Source organism: Leishmania panamensis, assembly GCF_000755165.1.
Source record: "Leishmania panamensis strain MHOM/PA/94/PSC-1 chromosome 34 sequence".
In the NCBI taxonomy this organism is placed as follows: domain Eukaryota; phylum Euglenozoa; class Kinetoplastea; order Trypanosomatida; family Trypanosomatidae; genus Leishmania; species Leishmania panamensis.
The window spans coordinates 1,124,030-1,142,214 of record NC_025881.1 but is presented as its reverse complement, the minus strand read 5'-3'; the positions used below and the strand labels follow the sequence as shown (position 1 = coordinate 1,142,214).

The window sequence follows — 18,185 nt, the reverse complement described above, 5'->3', positions numbered from 1 at the left end:
ATTCACGACGTGACTACTTCTTTTCCCTCTGCTGCCGCCGCCGTACATGTCTCATGGGAATCGATTCTCCCATCCCTGCAACAACGAAAGAAAAACTCGTCTTCTCTTTCTTGTGTGCTGTCGATTTCTGTGGTCGTTTCTGCCACCTTCAGATATTTATTTCGTAGCCTATTGGGGGGGGGGACAGAATCGTAAGTCATACGTGTGTTACGTACCTGACCTTTTGGCATCCGCTCAGGAATGACACGACTGTCTAGCGTGTGATGTGTGCAAGCACTTTTTCAGTATTGCCGTCACGTGCAGGAGGCTGTGCTTCATCAGAGGAAGCACGGCATATTAGTGCGAACTTGGGGTGGTCGCACATGTGTGTGGATGTGGCTGTGGCTGTGTGATGGTTTGTGCCTGCATGATTTAATCTCATTTTTGTTGTTTCTCATCAAGAAAGATCGCTGATTGCCATTTGGTATACAACGCAAGCCGTAAGCAGTATGACCGCACAGCACACGAAAAGGCCTGCAGCCATCCACAACAAATTGCCTGTCCGAAGCGGTGTGTTTTGTGTATAGAGAGGAGGGCCGGAGAGGCGCGTATGCGGCAGACAGAGCAAAAGTGGCGTTACCGCGCTCTCAATGGAAGTGCTGAAGAGGAGATGGGCTACGTACGCTGCTGGAGGTGAGGGGCACATTTTTAGAGACTTCTGTCACACCAGCTGGACAATCATAACAGCAGCTCTGGCTGTACTTTGCATTCAAACGCTAGCCGTAAGAAGTGTGACTAGGTACGTGCATCGTCAACCGTGAGTATTGCAATGTGAAGGAATGCGCCTTGTGACAAGTGAAGGTGAATGTATTTGCTTGCGACAGATGGTGCTGAGGGATGATCCACGTTTAACACAAATTCGACACTGAGTCGGACAAATACCCATGACGCACCGTGTCCTGATCGTGGAAGCGACCCTCTGCGGTGCCTCTGCTGCCTCTTTCACTGAGAGTGGCAGATGCACCACAGAGGGTACACTGACAGCGCTCTGAGTGGATGGTGGGGGCAGGCTCTCTTTGAGGCAAACATGCATGTGAGGTGATGATTCGGCCCCTTTTCCCACAGCGAGGCACATGAGCCGTGATTAACTAGGTGATTGCCATCTTGTCTCTCTCTCTCTCACTCGCTGCTCTTCGTGGTGTACACGGGAGATAAGCGGAAAATTGCGGGGGCTTAAACGCAATTCAATGCCATCGCAATGATTGCAGCTCTCTTGTATGCGCTTGCAGTTTCTCGGGTGTGCGCTTGCACGCACACCATGTGTCTCGTCTTCAGCTCTTGGCTTGCACCGCTTAAAGGGATGATCCACGTTTAACACAAATTCGACACTGAGTCGGACAAATACCCATGACGCACCGTGTCCTGATCGTGGAAGCGACCCTCTGCGGTGCCTCTGCTGCCTCTTTCACTGAAAGTGGCAGATGCACCACAGAGGGTACACTGATTGAGCTGTGCAATGCCTCGAGCTGGAAGTCGACTTGGTGGTCTTTTTTTTTTTTGAAGTGTGCAAGCAAGCACAGGGAGTGGACTCCTCTCGCACGTCGATATGGCCTTACACGAAGGGTGGTAGGCGGCGATATATATAGAGAGAGAGGAGCCCATTATTGTGTAGCACGTTGGCATTGCTGTGGCTCTCGGACGGCGACTTTTCACCTTTGCCGTGCGCCTCATAACGCACAGGTCCTGCCCAATACGCTCTTGTCGCTTCCCACTGCTGACACATTTCCCCATCAGCTAGTCACTTCGTGTTGGGTTAGTATACTTGAGCAAGATATCGCTGCTGCTGCTGCTGCTGCTGGGTGGCGGTGAGGGAGAGGACACCTGATTCGAGTAGAGGAAGGTAGCGTGTGCTCTCTCCTCTGCCGTTGCGTGGTGTGCCATTTGCCTGTGTCTCACCTCTGTATTGCTCTGTTCACCCCGGGTACGTTCTCCGTGAAACTTCTGGTGAGAGGGGGAGGGCCCATTATCGCGCCAGCTGAGTCATACAATGATTGTACAACTCCGTAAAGGAAAACCCAGCGCAAAGCGTCTTTGTCATCATGAAGCACAGTGGGACTGCTGACTCAGTGGATACTCGACCCATCGGGTGATGCTTCCGCTCCTACTACAATGCTCACTTTGCAGTGGACGAAGTTTTCACCATGGTAACTGGTTCACAGCAACGGCAGCAAGGAAGACCATCTCTCTACATGGTTTCTTACACTTTCCCTCATTGAGCACAGCACTTCTCATTCTTCTACTACTCTTGTCCTCACCACCACTGCTCTCACGCGCATTCAAACCTTCAACTCCATATGTATATGTTTGTCTACCTTGGCATCCAACAATGGCCTCCGGAAAGAAAAACCTCTCTACGGGGGAGCATCATTAACGCCCGTTCAGCAGCCTTCTCACTCCCCCTCCCTGTCGTTTGTCCCTCTCACGTGTACGGCACTCTCCTGTGAGCACACATCTCTGTCCTTCTTTTTTTTTCTTTCTTTGCCTTTCTCTTCCCACCCACCCACGCCGAGTACCCCGCATCCTCTGTGTCTTCCTGTGCCGCTGCTTTTCCTCTAAGTCTCGCTCTTAGTGTTCCCTTTTCGTTCTCGCCTCCTCTGCCGTGAGCCGCTCCCGTTGTCGTCTCTTCGCAGGCGTTCTTGTTTGTTTGTATTCTTTATTCAATCAACCAGGAAAGCTGCCTCACACGCACACGCACAGGCACGTTGACATACACGTACGCCCCTACTCTACGCCTGTACTTCGAGCTGAAGCGAGTGCTCGTACTTCAACATTTTATAGTTGTGAAAAGCGAACACAACACACACACACACGGCAGAAAAAATGCCATATGTTGCTTCTATTGACCAGGGCACCACCTCCAGCCGGTGCATCATCTTCGATGAAAAGTTTTCCATTCTCTCGGAACACCAGCTTCCCCACAAGCAGATCACGCCGCAACCTGGGTGGCTGGAGCACGACCCGGAGGAAATCTACAGGAACTGCTGCCTCTGCCTCGCAGAGGCAGTGAAGAAGCTGCGCGCAAAGGACCCCAAGTTTGACAAGGTGTCAGCCATAGGGATCACAAACCAGCGTGAGACGGGTGTCGCCTGGGACCGCCAGACTGGAAAGCCGCTCTGCAACGCCATCGTGTGGAGCGACGCGCGTACCTATGAGGTGAGCAACCGAATTGCGAAGGACTTTGGCAGTGGCGACCACAACTTCGCCGCCCATATCACTGGTCTGCCGGTCAGCACCTACTTCACTGCCTTCAAGTTCCGCTGGATGCTGGAAAATGTGCCGGCCGTAGCCGCCGCGCGCAAGAGCAACATGCTCCTCCTTGGCACCATCGAGTCATGGCTTCTGTGGAAGCTGAGTGAGGGCAAGGTGTTTGTGACGGATGTGTCGAATGCCAGCCGCACCTTCCTCATGAATCTGAGCACACAGCAGTGGTGCGACAAGCTCTGCGAGAAGCTTGACATTCCGCGCACGGCACTGCCGGCGATTCGCAGCAACAGCGAGCGATACTGCGATGTCACGGCCAACGACTACGGCATCCGTGACGCGCTCGGCGTGCCGACGCCCGTGGCGGGCTGCATTGGTGACCAGCAGAGCGCCCTGTTTGGCCACATGGGTTTGCACAAGGGCGATGCCAAGAACACGTATGGAACGGGCTGTTTCATGCTCATGAACGTGGGAACAGAGCCGCAGTTCTCGAAGAATGGTCTGCTCGGCACTATCGCCTACAAACTGGGTACCGAGTCGGCCAAATTTGCCCTGGAGGGCTCCATTGCCGGCGCCGGTGCCACGATGGAGTGGATGCGGTCAAACCTCAACTTCTACAGTCACCCGAGGGAGATCGATAACATCGCCCGCAAAGTAAGCGGCACCGACGGTGTCGTGTTTGTGCCGGCCTTTGGCGGGCTTCTCGCCCCTTACTGGGACCCGACAGCTCGTGGCACCCTTGTGGGCATGACGTACAAAACAAACAAGTCTCACATCATCCGCGCCGCCCTCGAGGCCATCTCGATGCAGGTAAACGCAGTGCTGCTCGCTATGAAAGAGGACAGCGGCGTTGAGATCAAGTGCCTGCGTGTTGACGGGGGCCTCACGCGTAGCCGCTTGCTCATGGAGATGCAGGCCGATATACTGGGTGTGGATCTTTACGTGCCGCATCTCACCGAGACCACCGCCCTTGGCGCCGCCCTTTGCGCTGGTCTGGCCGTCGGCGTGTGGAAGTCTGTCAAGGAGATCCAGAAGACGGCCAAGGAGCAGCTGAGTGGTGAAACGGTGAGTCCGACCATGACCGATAAGCAGGTACGCAAGGCACGCCTGGAGGCCTGGAACACTGCCGTGAAGCGGTCGAAGTGGGCGAAGTTATAAGCCAACGAGGAGTCAAGAGCAAGTGCCCGAGGGGCTACTGTTGCCCTACCCCATCTCATCGCCCTCTACCTGTGCCTTCCTTGTGTACTCAATCCAATCGCTATCCTGTGCTGGGAGAAGTACGAGCACCGCGGAGAGCAGAGGACACGGGGGAGCAATATGATAGCGCATCAGTAGAGTGAAGTGCATGCGTCATTCTCTTTCCTTATACTGCGTTTGTTTGTTTGTGCTTGGCTACTATTTGTGTCGTGATTGCTCCCCGTTCGATGTGCTCTCTGATTTCTCTCCGCTAGCGCCTTCACCGTTTCATGTTCACACAAGAAAATAAGGAAAGGGAGAGGGAAAAAGGCCCACAACGCTGCTAGCAACAACAAAAAGACAAGCGCGGCTCTTTTGCTGTTCTTTGTTACCTATCGATGCTGCCTCCTTTTTCCTTTCCTTTTCTCCTCTCCTTGTACCTCGTGCCCTCCTCCGCCGCTGTTGCCTTCGAATATAGTGTGTGTGTGTGTGCGACTGTTTGATGTGCGTCACGTAAGCCACAAACATAAACAGGCCTACATCCCCACACAGACGCATAGTCCGGTAAACGCGGACGATACATTGTTTCTCGCCACAATAGAATCTGTTGTCCTGCTGATTAGCGCAGCGAGGCGGACCACGCGCGTGGCCGAGGGGGATGGGTCTTGCTCTTTTTTCTCGCTCCTCCTTTTGTTTTCTGTGAGCACGTGTCACCGCTCGAAGTGAGCGAGAGAGCGCGATGGACGCACAAACGTGTAAAGATCCTCGATGTCAACAGATAGGCGAGTGCAGCTGGTGGGTGCAGAAACGGTAGTGGTGATGGCGCCATCGGATCCCCTTCCTCACGCTCTCTTCCTTCCCTCTCTCATACCTCTCCCCCCCTCCCACAGTACGGCAGTCTGTTCTACCTTTCTGATGTCTAACTCGCTCTTCTTGCTCCTTCAAAGTTTATTTTTCTGTAACTCACCGTGTGCACTTCTTCGCTGACGAGAAAAGCACCAACAGGGGCAGTGTTGGAAGCAAACAAAACACAATGAGTCATGCGCTGTTCACCGCCACGCTCATCGCGAAGAAGAGAAAAAAAACGAGCTTGTGCGTTCGCTATTCTTGATTGCCATGGATGGTGCTGCTGGTATATACCTTCGACCTCTCCTTTTTTTCTTTCGTCGTCTACGTCTTTGGTTCGAACCCTGTGCCCACCTCCGATGCGTTTGCCCCCCACCCCCTTCTCTTTTCTCCCTATATTGTTGAAGTGCATAGACGACGCACGCGGATGCACGGAAACGTAAGAAAAATCGCTTTCCGTTCCTCTCTAGCTTTGCTCCCCACTCCGTGCATGGCCTGTGCGTCGGAAGCGGGAGTTACACGTTTGATTTGTGCGGAAGTTCTGTCAAATTACTGCACTTCTGCTCACTTCTGTGCGTGCACCTTTGACACCACCACCTCCACGCTTCTCTTTATCTTTTCTTCCTCTCAGTCACATTCCTCTCTTGAAGTCAGGGAATGCCTCGGTGTGTGGTATACCTGGGGTCTCGCACCCCTCACTCTGTGTGAGGAAGCCAGGCAGCTCACCCCCCCTAATATTCCTGCCAAGGCCGAACCACACCTGGTGGCCACAATGTTAAGCCCCTCTGATGAGGGGAGGTCGGTGCACCTCGTCGCTGCTGGTGCCGGCGGTCAGGTCCTGCACGGCATTGCGTCGGAGCAACCTGCGGCGTTGAATACGCTTGCACTACCCATTTAGTGGGAAGAGTATCAGCGTGACTTGAACTTATCTCACGCGTCTCCTGCTGCCTACTCGCGTGGGGAGCCTGAGCCACCCCGAGGAGGATGTACCGGGTGGCGACCGGCATGTTGGAGGCGGCTGTGTGGCGACCTTGGAAGAGGGGGAAAGGCGAAGTCTGAGGCAGGGGTCGTGCTCAGGTGGCACTGTCGGTGCATTGTTGTGATGTGGCTCTACGGCTGCTTTGCAAGACGCGATGGGCCCTGTGCCAGGCTAGGGGTAGAGTGGGGTAGACCTTCTGTTGTAAAGCAGAATAGGCAAGTTAACTATTTAAATAAGTGTGATCTCATGGAAAATCTGGGTGGAGGCTTTGGCGCAGTTTATTTGTGTCAATGACGTGCTCCTCCTCCCGTGGATTTTCTTTCCTTTGAAAGGTTCAATCGCTCAGCTGTGCAGCTGGGCGTGTGTCTGTCTGTCTGTATATATGTGTGTACGCTTAATGGTGTTCGTAGGCGGAGCGAGAGCTGTTTTGACGGACGAAAAGAGGAAACGCGAATTCGTGTTGAAGTGTCCTTCTGTATACTGATTTATGGAGATGTGTAATTCTTTCCTTCTTGGAAGGCAGCCATGCTGGATTGCCCCACGCGTTTGCTTCTCCCGCGGTGTGGGTGTTCGTGTGTGCTCGTTTGGCTTTGTTATTGTTCGTTCCCATTTTTTATTCTTTTATTTGTGTCTCTCGTTCAGCAGCCGGAGGCGTTTCTTCCCTTCTTGTGTTCTGTCATTCCTCCGACAACAGAGGAAAAAGGAGAAGGGAAAGCACAACAAGAACGCTTCTTGACTAGTCAAATTTTATCGTGCGTCACCGCCTCCTCCCTTCACTTCAGCTTTTCCTTTCGGCTTGTGCCTCTTCTCTCCTTCTTTTCTTCTCTCTTGAGAGAGTTTTCATCCCCACACCACAGCGATGCTTTGTTCGCATGCGCGACAGAGAGTGAAATAATTTGTACAGAAGAGGAGAAAGGCATATGTGCGCATGCGTGTGGTGTGTTGGCGAAGTAATAATACCATATTTAATACAGCGAAAGGCCCACATACAGAGCCTGTGGGCAAGGGAGAGGATGAGAATGGGGTGCAGTGTGACCAGACTCAAGGAAGTCGCACCATTTTTCACCGGTGAAATAGAGATGAGACAAAAAAATCTCGAGGTGAGTGATGCAGGCGAAATGGTGGGAAGGAGAAGACTTCGGTCAAACCACAGGGCGCATGCGCATGTCTCTGATTCTCGCCAGGCATTATGAGCGGGAATTTTCTTCACCTTCGACAGGACAAGAAAAGACGGGCTGTCGCTAAGGCGACGGAAGGGCCATGGTTGTGCGAGTGGAAGTTGCTTTCCAACGTGACCAGACCACCCCCCGATGAGTGCGCCGTGATCTGGCGTTGATGTGACTTGAACTCTGCTCAACACAGTAATGCACCTCACGATGTTACAGATTTTGCTCGTATCGTTTCCCCCTACCGCTGTCGTCGCCTCACCTTTATTTATTGATATCCCCCTCTTTGCATTGGTGTTTTCATGCATTGGTGTGTGTGTGTGTGTGCGCTGGTTCCCGCTCCGCCCACACCGCATAGGCAACGAACCGAGGAGAGCAGTCATGCTTACCGAAGAGGAAAACACCAACAACAAAAAGCAGGAGGCCTTGTTCAGCCCATTCACTTCAGTCTCCTGCGCGTCGTTTCGCCTATAGTGACCATATCGGAAAACGAAGGATATACTGAGCTTTGAGAAGGAGCAATCACAGCAAACAATGCCATCAACGAAAGCGCTTACATTTTCCTCTCTCCACCATGCTTCTCCCCATCTTCCCCTAACTGCTCCCCGATACCGACCACCCAAACAAACTACGCACGCGCAAGCACGCGCTAAGAAGGCTTCCTCTTCTTCTTACCTGTGTAAGACATCACTCGCCCCTCGTGAGCTACCGCTGCTCTTCTGTTGTGACCCTTTTCCCACCCCCAACGTACGAGGACATCGCCTTAATTTTTTGGTCTTGCCAAGGAGAGAAAAGGGTCCACGTCTTGACACGCCGCGAAGGGTTGTGCCTGCGTGCGCTCTGTGATTTCAGCACTTCTCAGAGACGGAGGCAAGGCCATCTTAATCGCTCCTGTGGACATGGCATACGAGAGGCACTGTCAACTGTCTATCTGAGGGAGCAAGAAGGATACGACTCCAACTACAGCAGGTGAGTAGGTGCAAGTTGCTGACACGATATCTCGGCGCATTATCGGTGGGATAATGCACTTTCCCGCCGGAGAGACCGTCGTTGAGCCACCGACGCAGCGGCAACGTTTAGAGGACGAGTCTGTGGAGGAGAAGTCACTGAAAGAGCGTCTGCGCAACTCGTGGCCGCAATTTAACCTTAGCAATGACGGTGGCAAAGACCCGTCAGTGTCGGCAAGCGCGCTGTGGTCGATGCTGTTTGATCACGATCGCGCACACGAGCATTGCCATACAGAGCGCTGGACGGTGCGCAGTCGCTTTGGGGCCCAAAACCGCTTTGCTCTCTGCGCCACCTTCCACTCCATGGCCGTCGTCAGTGATGTCGACCCGCCAAAGGAAGACTCTCTGCTGACCCACGCACGCGTGGTGAACTGGTCCATCACGGACCACGAGACCAAAAAGTATTACCGCTTCTGCGCCTCAGGCGACCGTGCACCGGCACTCTTCTCGATGCTGATCGCCAAGAAGACAATACGAAATAAGCCTGTTATGCTTCAGGCGGTGCTGGAGCAGTTTAGTAGGGAGCATTTGGTGCTGCCGGACCAGCTGCTGGACGAAGTTGCTTTGACGCGACTGACAGAGCTCGATGTCCAATACGGAAAGAATACTCTAAAGTCGACCGTGTCCGCGGCGGGCCGTGCACCTCAGCTGCGCATCCCGAAGTACAGCCTTCACCTCGAAGGCGTAAGCAACGAGCATGAGGAAAATGACTTGTCGCGTGAGGTGCGCGCCGTTGTGGATCTGACGTTCATGCCTCGTAGTGTTCCGCCAGCACTCGATGGCGTACATGGCGTTGTCTCCACCGGCAACTGGGAGGACGACGAGTTCTCGTACTGCCTTCACCACACTCGACTGCTCAGTGGCTCGCTGCGAGTGACACGCGCGTCAGACAATCTCGAACTGGCACGCGACTTGGAGGTAACTCGTGGTAGTGTTTGGATGGAACACAGTTTCGGTGGGGTGGTGCCGCGCAGCATGGAAGAGGCGCGCATCGTGCAAGCCCTTCGCCACCGCCGCATTGCCGAGGAGACGGAGCACACGTTGCACGACCACTGCCTCATTCGCCTATACGACGAGGAGGCGCAATGCGTTAGCATTACCCGTTTCATGACAGCGGAGACGGGCACCGTCACGAAATGCTACGCCACCGTGCACTCTGCGGTGAGCAAGGAGGCTATCCAGCACACGAGTGGCGTCACCATGATCGATGAGACAGACGAATCCTACATGAGCAGTGAAACCGGCGTCGTGTACCCGACGCGGTGGCGCGTCGAGTGCCCAACGCACGCTGGTTGCCGCATTGAGCTACGCCTGGTGGCAACACTGGCGAATCAAGAGATGATCACGTGGCTTGCGCAGCCCAGCGTGTGGGAGGGTGCCGTGAAAGTGAGAGGTAAGGTGATCAAAGCCGACGGCAGCGTCACAGAGGTGAGCGGGGACGGCTTCGTGACGAGCCGCGGTCGCGGCAAGCTACAGGAGAGCAATCTCTTTGCCATGCTGCACAGCATCGGGTCTAACGCGATGAAACGGGCAGAGGTGGCAGCCATGGAGTCGTGGGAGGCGATCGCCGACGGTCCTGGCGTAGTCGCGTTGAGTGGACTCAAAGAAGCCCTCAAGACGCAGCAGTTCGCGTTGAACCCCTCTCAACAGGTGTTGCTGGCGGCGCTCTTCGGCACGTACGGCTTCATCTTTCATCATCCTCAGGAGGTGGAGCAGGTGAAGAGAGCGTTGCAGTGGTGTTACAACCGATGGATGACCTTTTACGGTGCTAGCGCCATCAACTACCGGACTCTAACGCTTCGCGCGTTCATGATGCAGGAGCTGTGTGATGTGACTCACGCAAAGTGCGCCACCTGGATCCAGAAGCAGGCGCAGGCCTTGGATATTGCGGTGCCGGTGCCCTATCTGGTCAACTCCGACGTAGCTGACAGCTGCGTCTTCGCGCATCCAGCACGTAGTCTACTGCTGCAACCGCCGTCCACATTGGAGGTGGCGCAGATTAAGGCACTCATGACTGGCACCTGGATCATGGATCCGGAGGAAACGGAGGGTAGTATGAACGCCGTCTTGCTTGAGCAGGGCGTTAATGTTTTGCTCCGCAGCGTGAGAAACAACACGGTGCCGACATGGGTCGTTCACGTGAACCACGAGAGCAAGAAGATCGTGATTGATGAAGCGACCATGCTAGAACGCCGCCACTTCATCATCGCGCTCGACGGAACGGAGTGGACGTGGGAGAGCATCTCGCGCGGCTGTGTGAGGTCTCGTTCGTGCATCTTGTCGGGCGGGCGAGAGCTGTACGTGGAAACGGAGGTGCGAGAGGGAATTGAGCGTGTCTGGTACCAGTTTCAGGATGGCGACCAAACGATGGTGCAAAATATCTTTTACTTTACCAATCGGACGACGTCGAAGCCTGTGGCTTCCTGCAAGCGACACTTTAAGATACAGCTCTCTCTTGCGTCCCCAACATCGGCTAAGGCGTAGAACTCTGTGTATGTGTGTGTGTGTGTTGGGGGGGGGGAGGAGAACAAAGCCATAGAGCGGCCTAGGCAATAGCACACCTCTGTAGGTGATGCGTCACCGTCATTTTTTGTGGAAGCTCGAGTATCGTCTCAGCGTCTTTTTGTATGTTTCGGAACACGATGCGCAGTGCTGCACCACTTGGAGAACGTTGATGATGCGTCCTCGCTGGGGGTTATTGTTTCCATGTAGTTGCGCGGCTTTGTGTGTGAGGAGGAGGGGCCGAGCAGCAAGGCTCTTCTCTTCCCTCATTGGGTAATAGTGTGGGCATTGCTGCATGTTCTGTGACGGTAGATGTGTCTTGTTACGGTACCCATGATGACTCGCCGAACAGCGTTCAGGAACACTTGCGACGCTTCCCTCCCCTTTCGCCAAAGGGAGTGAGCAAACGGCGCAGAAGGCGCAGCCTTGCCAGCGCGATGGTGCAAAAAGAGAGCGCAAAGCAACGTATAAATTATCAAACGAAAACTGAAGGCACCACAAGCATGTAGACGACAAGAGTGACGTTGCGCAGACTAGCTAAACCACACACGCGAAGAGATACGCAGGTGTGTGCGCCCCACTGACAGTCTGCCGCTCTCTCCTACTTGACGACACGAGCCCACTCCTTTGATCATGAAAGAACTCGTTGGCTCTTGTGGCACCCAGACGCAACACACCCGATGTGTAGGCAGACACACAGACACTCCTCTGCTGACAACCTTCTTCTATCTTCTCTGAACATCCCTCTCCCTCTCTGTCTTTACATCCGCTTCTTCGCATTGTTCTCGCTGTTGGACTGCTGTGCCTCTTTCTTGAGCATGCCACTGTGAGCTCTTTTTCGTAGTTTCTCTTATTGAGTCTTGCTTCTCTCCACCTGCTCTCTATATCGTACACGCACGACAGTCTCCCACCCCGCTCGACCACCAATATCCATCTCCTAACGTACAGACACTCTCGCTGGTACGCCCAGCTTCGGCCCCGACGGTCTTACACACAAGTTGCTACTCACTGGTTTGTGTAGCTGCTATTTTGCCGTCACCTGCTGACTTTCTATCTGAAGGAAGAAAGAGAACGGAGTTACTGTGCAAACCCGCGATCACATTGCCATCTGTTCAGTGCGCTTGAGATCCTTCAGCACGACCTGCACACAGATTCCACACACCTTCCTTTTTTCTACGTGCCTTGCTCTTTACCTCACTGTCTCTGGAGAGGCTGCCCGGGGTGGCTCTTCAGCGGTTGCTGTATCGGTGCACTTTGTGTTTTTCCCTCTTTCTCTGTCTGCGCTCTCTTTTTGTTCATTATTTTCTCTTTTTTTTTTTGTTTGGGTGTGTATTGTTTACTCCGCGCACAGCGACTCAGCCTTTTTCCTCGTCTTGTCCTCGCAAGTGGGACCAACTCTAAAGTCACGGTGCGTTGACGACAGTGTGCAGGGAAAGGGAAGAAGAACCAAAAAAAAAAACACACACACACACAAACTACATTACGCGTTACTCTCAAACACACGTGTTGTTGTTGACGCGTGCGAGTGCCACTCTTTTCCCCCTTTCCCATCTCCCTCTCGCCTGTGTCAAGTGCACAGCAACGGACAACGTGTCCCCTGCGCTTCCTTTCACTTATACACTCACGCAGAGCTTTAAGTTACCCCAACGCAGAACGCCGCCCTCCCCCAACGAAAGAAAAAAAATGGAGCCTGAGAACGAAACATCGATCAACCAGAAGTATCTGGACAAACAGAGCCGCACCATCGGCACCTATGGCCTCGAGACCATGGCAAAGCTGATCTCCTTCAAGGTGATTATTGTGGGGTGCGGTGGCGTTGGGATCGAGATCGCGAAGAACCTAGCACTTGCTGGCATTCACACTATCCGCTTCTATGACCCTCGCAGGCCGACGGTTCAGGACATGGGTGTGAATTTTGCCGTCACACCGCAGTCCATGGCATCAGGCAAGACGATGGCGGAGCTGTCTGCTGCTTATATTTCTGAGCTGAACCCCAACACGCGCGTGCGGGTACTGACAGAGTTGGCGGAGGCCACCGTCGCAGACAACGTCGCCCTCATCTTCACAGCCGCCGCGCCAGATCTCAGCCTCACGACGCTGAAGAAATGGAACAATTTCTGCCACAATCACGTGCCGACCATCTCATTTGTGCTCGCGCTTCAGATGGGCACAATGGGGTCCGTGTTCGCCGACCACGGTCCTTACTTCGTTGTCAGGGACGCCGACGGGCGGCCCATGCTACAGAAGCTCATCACGGAAGTGGCGACGCTGCGTGACAAGACGGGTGAGTTGTATACCCGCATCCGCTACGAGACGCCCGAAGGGCAGACGCCTGGCGCCTTACGCGACTATACGCAGATAAAGCTGAGCGAAGTACAGGGGCTTCTCCAACCAGACGGCACCTCTGTGAATGGTCAGGTATACGACGCCATCGTCTGCCCCTCGGACCCACGGGATACTGTACGTGTGTATCCGGCGTTTGAGACGCAGGGGTACAGCCCATATCAGACAGGCGGGTTTCTTCATGAGTTGAAAGAGGTAACGACACTTGCCTTTCGCCCCCTAAGTGAAGCGCTGCCGGCGCCAGGGGCTTTCATCCCAGTGAGCCCGATGATGGACAACTCCGAAGAGTCGCTGACCCATCTGACGTTGCATGCGCTGCTGCAGTACGCCGACTCGCATGGGGGGCAGCTGCCTGAGCTTCACAACGCAGCGCAGGCCGCTGCGGTAGTTGAGCTGGCGAAGAAGATCCTGGAGGACAATAAGGCGATGCCCGTGCCGCCGGAGCAGCGTGTCACTGGCAAGCCCAGCAAGGCGGAGTTCCCCTACAAGTTGCCGCCGCCGCCAGTGCCGGTGCCGATGGTGCTCGACAACCTCGATGAAAAGGCCGTCTTGGCAGATGCTCTTCTCGCCCGCGCTGAGCTGCAACCCCTTGCCTCCTTCTTTGGTGCTGTCGTAGCCCAGGAGATTGTGAAGATTACCGGCAAATATTCCCCCATCCACCAATGGTTCCACCTCTCTTGTGCAGCTGTGCAGCCCCAATGTCCTAACTACAGCAGCGACGAGTTCCGTCCGATGAACTCGCGGTACGATCACATCATCTCCATCTTTGGCAAGGACTTCCAGCAACGGCTCGGGAACCTGCATCTCTTCATGGTCGGGTGCGGCGCACTCGGCTGCGAGAACATCAAGAACTTCGCGCTCTGCGGCATCGCCTGCGGCCTCAACGGCTCTCTCATCGTGACCGACAACGACCGCATCGAGGTGTCAAACCTCAGTCGGCAGTTTCTCTTCCGCGAGGAAAACGTCGGGCAGTCCAAATCGGCGGCTGCGGCCGCCCGTATGCGGCAGATGAACCCTGAGGTCAAGGTGGACGCTCGCCAGGACTTCATTGGTCTGACCACGGAGCACCTGTACCCCGACCCATTCTGGCAGTCGCTGAACGTTGTGGTCAACGCGCTGGACAACATAGAAGCCCGTCTCTACGTCGACCAGCAGTGCGTTCGCTTCCAGAAGGTACTCCTTGAGGCGGGCACCATGGGCACCGGCGGCAACGTTGATATTATCGTACCAGGCAGGACGACGTCGTACGCCGACGGCGGCGCGCCAGATCAAACGGGCGGCATACCTATGTGTACACTGCGCAATTTCCCGTACATCTACGACCACTGCATAGAGTGGGCCCGGGCGCAGTTTGATGACATGTTCGTGTCGCCAATGCAGACGGCGCAGCAGATCATCGAGGACCCTGCCGCCTTCACCCAGCGCATCTACCACGAGGTGGCTAGTGGCTCGAGCGCTGGGGAGCGGCGTAGCCTTATTGAGAAGAACATGGGCCCGCTCAAACTGCTGAAGCGAACGCTAACAATTCTTGCCGATGGCCCGACGATGGACAAATGCGCCGCGATTGGCTGGGAACAGCTCTTCAAGATGTTCCGCGACCGAATTCTCGACCTTCAGGCGGCCTTCCCGCGCGGCGCCAAGAGGAAGAACGGCGAGGATTTCTGGAGTGGTCATCGCAAGTATCCATCGGCGCTCGAAACGTCGACCGCTGAGATTTTGAAGAATCCAGACGCAAAGAACTTCCTGGTGGCGACTATCAACCTGTACGCGTGCATGTTTGGAGTGCACCCGCCGAAGCACGAGGCGCGCTTCAACTATGAGAAGAGCCGCTGGATGCAGGAGTACCGTACGGACGAGTGGATTCAGGCAGAGGTGAGCAAGCTGACGACGCCAGCGTACGTGGCAGGCTCCGTCGACAACCTCGACGACGACTTGGCCGCCGATGTGCATGACGGCAAACAAACGTCTACGGAGGAGGCCGAGGCCGAGCTGCACGGATTACTGGTGGACGTTGCCGCCCTGGCGTCCAAGTGCAAAGGCAGCAAGGCGGCCGCGCTGGAGTTCGAGAAGGACGACGACGATAATTTCCAAATTGACTTTGTAGCTGCAGCCAGCAACCTCCGCGCTGAGAACTACGGAATCCCAACGCAGGATCGGATGAAAGTGAAGCTTGTTGCTGGGAAGATTATCCCCGCCATCGCGACCACAACTTCCGCCGTGACGGGCTTGGGGCTCATTGAGCTCTTCAAGGTCTTGCAGGAGAAGGACGTCTCAGTGCTGCGTAACGGTATGCTAGACGTGGGCACAAACAACTACGTTCTCTTTGAACGCGATCTGCCCATCAAGAACCTCACCAAGGTGGTGGCCACCTACATTCCAGAGCAGGATTACACGTACAAGAAGAAGGTCATTCGCGTGCCGGAGGGGTTCACCAAGTATGATATGATTCGCATCCCTATCACAGCGGCGACCACGGTAAAGGAGTTTGCAACGGCGTTCGAAGCTGCGCTGAATAGGACCCTCCCTGATGGTATTGACTACGCGTACGAGGTGGACGGGATCGGTGTTGGCAAGGGTATGCTGTGGAACGGCCGCCCCAGCCACTCAAAGACGAACGAGTCTCTCATGAAGGTGATTGAGGAGCAGAAGGTGATTGAGGCAGGCGGCACGCTACCAGCACCATTTTGGCAGAGCCGCGTACAGTTCTGTGACCTATCCGTGACAGTTTCCGTCGACGACGGCGATGACACTGTGGACGAGGTGGACGTGGAGACGGCCACTGTGTGTCTTGAAATTCAACAGTAGCTAAACGCGGGGTGACTGTCTGCGCGACCTTCGCCTAGAGGGAGGAGGAGGAGGTATGCTTGGCACACTGAGGTAGGGTTTGTATGGATTCTCACTTGGTCCACCGTTCCATAATAATCGAATCGTGACTTCTGAGTCTTCTCTAGTGGGTCCCCTTTCTCGCGGGCGTACGCTCCGGGGAAGGACTCCAAGCACTTTCGCAGATAGCCAACGCAAGGCACGTGGTACTCGCATTGCTTTATCGTGTGAGGGTAGGGGGTGAATGCGGGTTTGTGCAGTAGTGTGCCCTCTGCCGCTGTTCCTGCCTCCCTGTCGTTATTTTCGCATCAGCGGGGCGTGGCTTTCTGCACAGGGACGTGTGCGTGCGTTTTTCTGGGGGAGGGAGTTCGTATTCCTGTACGTAATGGCACCCCTCATGGTCCTCGCCACCCCTTCTCGTGCGTGGTGTCAGACTCTAGCACCTCACACTGCGGGATGTGGGGAAGTCAAGAACCCGCCGCCGTGTGTCCTCGGGTATGACGGTGCGGATTGCTTGGTGTCGGTGGGTCGAGTCCGGGTTAGTGCTGTGCCGACGACGCGCTTGGTTTATAATCACGATTGCACCAGCTCACTCTACGAGTTGTGTTGAGAGTTCATCCAACGCCCGCACCCGCCTGCGGCTTCTCTGCGTACGCTGCGCTCCTGCGAGGCCGGGCGTAACGTTTCGCCCCTCCCGCCTGTTCCGTATGCCAGGGGCATTGCAGGGACATTGCAGTGGGGAGGGGGGGTGGGGGGACTGAAGAACGCAACACGAGGCTGCTCGGCCGGGTTCCTTGACATGGCCGTGGCAGAGCAGAGGTATAGGTGAGGTATGGTTGTGTGCGTGTGGTTGTTGACATCCTCGTGGCAGAAAGGCAAGTGTATGAAAAATGAGAAACCCAAGCGTTCATCAAAGAGTCGCACACGTGTATCTACTCGGGACGCCGCTGTGCCGATTCACCTTGCAAAATAACTCGTCGTCGTGCGGTCGTAGAAAAATAGCCACGGCGACGACCCCATCCCCCGTACTGCCGTAGGACGAAAAACAAGACACTGACGCAAAACACAATGGGACGACTAAAGTGCTTGTGGTGTCTCAGCGGGTGGATGCCCTGAAATGCTTCTCTTCGCTCGCTGGAATGAAAGAAAGAAGCGGTGGTGCCTCTTGAGAGACACGGCGTGCGTCGCTTCTGGTTCGATAACGTTCCGTCGAGGGACGATGCGCACCTCTTCTTTCCGTTCTGAATGTCGATGCCTCTGCCGCTTGATCCAGTCTCGCCTTGTGAGAAGGCAGCCGCTAGTTTACAGCGCGTGGCGCTGCTGAGCTACTCATTCCCTCTCTAGTTGGACTCAACGTTCCTTTCTTTGTGCGCCATATGCCCTCTCCTCATCTTGACATCCCTCCCCCATACACACAAACATAGGCACACACCCGCGCCTGGTAGTGTTTGTTTGTTTCATGAAGGGCATACGGCGACCTCTGCTTGACGGAGGTTGTCTCTTCTCCTCGTGTGCTGATGTGTTTTCGCTTTTCGGTGCGAGCAGCACTAGCTCGAAGAGCTCAGCGCGTGCATGTGCCACTCCTGTATGCATGACTGCCTGCAGTGCTCCCGTGTGAAGCTGCCGTTCTTATTTGCCCTTGCCAGAGCACAAAGGACAAGGCCGCCGGCATCGGCCCTTGGCCATGTTTCGCAGACAAAGCTGTGAACGCAGTATACTGAAGTCCTCAAGGTTGTGTGACGCTCACAAGACAATATGCCAGTATCTGCGAGGCCTCCACGTCGTTTGGAGGAAGTATTCCTCTTCGTATCCCCGCTGTTGGGGTGTGGAACAGCAAGTCGCCCGTTGCTTTGGTGTATTTCGATCTGAACGTGACCCAAGAAGCGGGTGGCATGATGAACGGCTCGCCCCGCTGCCTGTAAGTAGGAAACTGCAGGCGGCGTCCTCCGGTTAGGTAGAGTCGCCACAAATCGCGAATCGACCGCCAATCGTCGCACGCTGCCATGACCTCCTTGTCGGCGACGGCACACTGACGCGACTCCTGCTCTCTCACTGCTGGGTGTCGCGTCTCTCTCCAGAATCCCGTGTGTTTGACTTCGAGAA

At 55.0% G+C, this 18,185-nt stretch overlaps 3 protein-coding genes across 3 annotated transcripts, besides 2 other annotated features; all 3 read left to right on the top strand.

Moving 5' to 3' along the window:
• Window positions 1–2,859: 2,859 nt before the first annotated feature.
• LPMP_342930 (glycerol kinase, glycosomal, putative) lies at window positions 2,860–4,398 on the top strand (the record flags this gene model as incomplete). The annotated part of the gene is made up of 1 exon (XM_010704417.1): window positions 2,860–4,398. The coding sequence occupies one exon, from the start codon at window positions 2,860–2,862 to the stop codon at window positions 4,396–4,398; it is 1,539 nt and encodes a 512-aa protein (XP_010702719.1).
• A 1,524-nt stretch (window positions 4,399–5,922) lies between these two features.
• Window positions 5,923–6,463: a repeat region.
• Window positions 6,464–8,429: 1,966 nt separating this feature from the next.
• On the top strand, window positions 8,430–10,898 carry LPMP_342920 (hypothetical protein; the record flags this gene model as incomplete). Its single annotated transcript, XM_010704416.1, has 1 exon — window positions 8,430–10,898. The coding sequence occupies one exon, from the start codon at window positions 8,430–8,432 to the stop codon at window positions 10,896–10,898; it is 2,469 nt and encodes an 822-aa protein (XP_010702718.1).
• Window positions 10,899–12,599: 1,701 nt separating this feature from the next.
• Window positions 12,600–16,064, top strand: LPMP_342910 (ubiquitin-activating enzyme e1, putative; the record flags this gene model as incomplete). The annotated part of the gene is made up of 1 exon (XM_010704415.1): window positions 12,600–16,064. The coding sequence occupies one exon, from the start codon at window positions 12,600–12,602 to the stop codon at window positions 16,062–16,064; it is 3,465 nt and encodes a 1,154-aa protein (XP_010702717.1).
• A 477-nt stretch (window positions 16,065–16,541) lies between these two features.
• Window positions 16,542–16,922: a repeat region.
• Window positions 16,923–18,185: the final 1,263 nt, after the last annotated feature.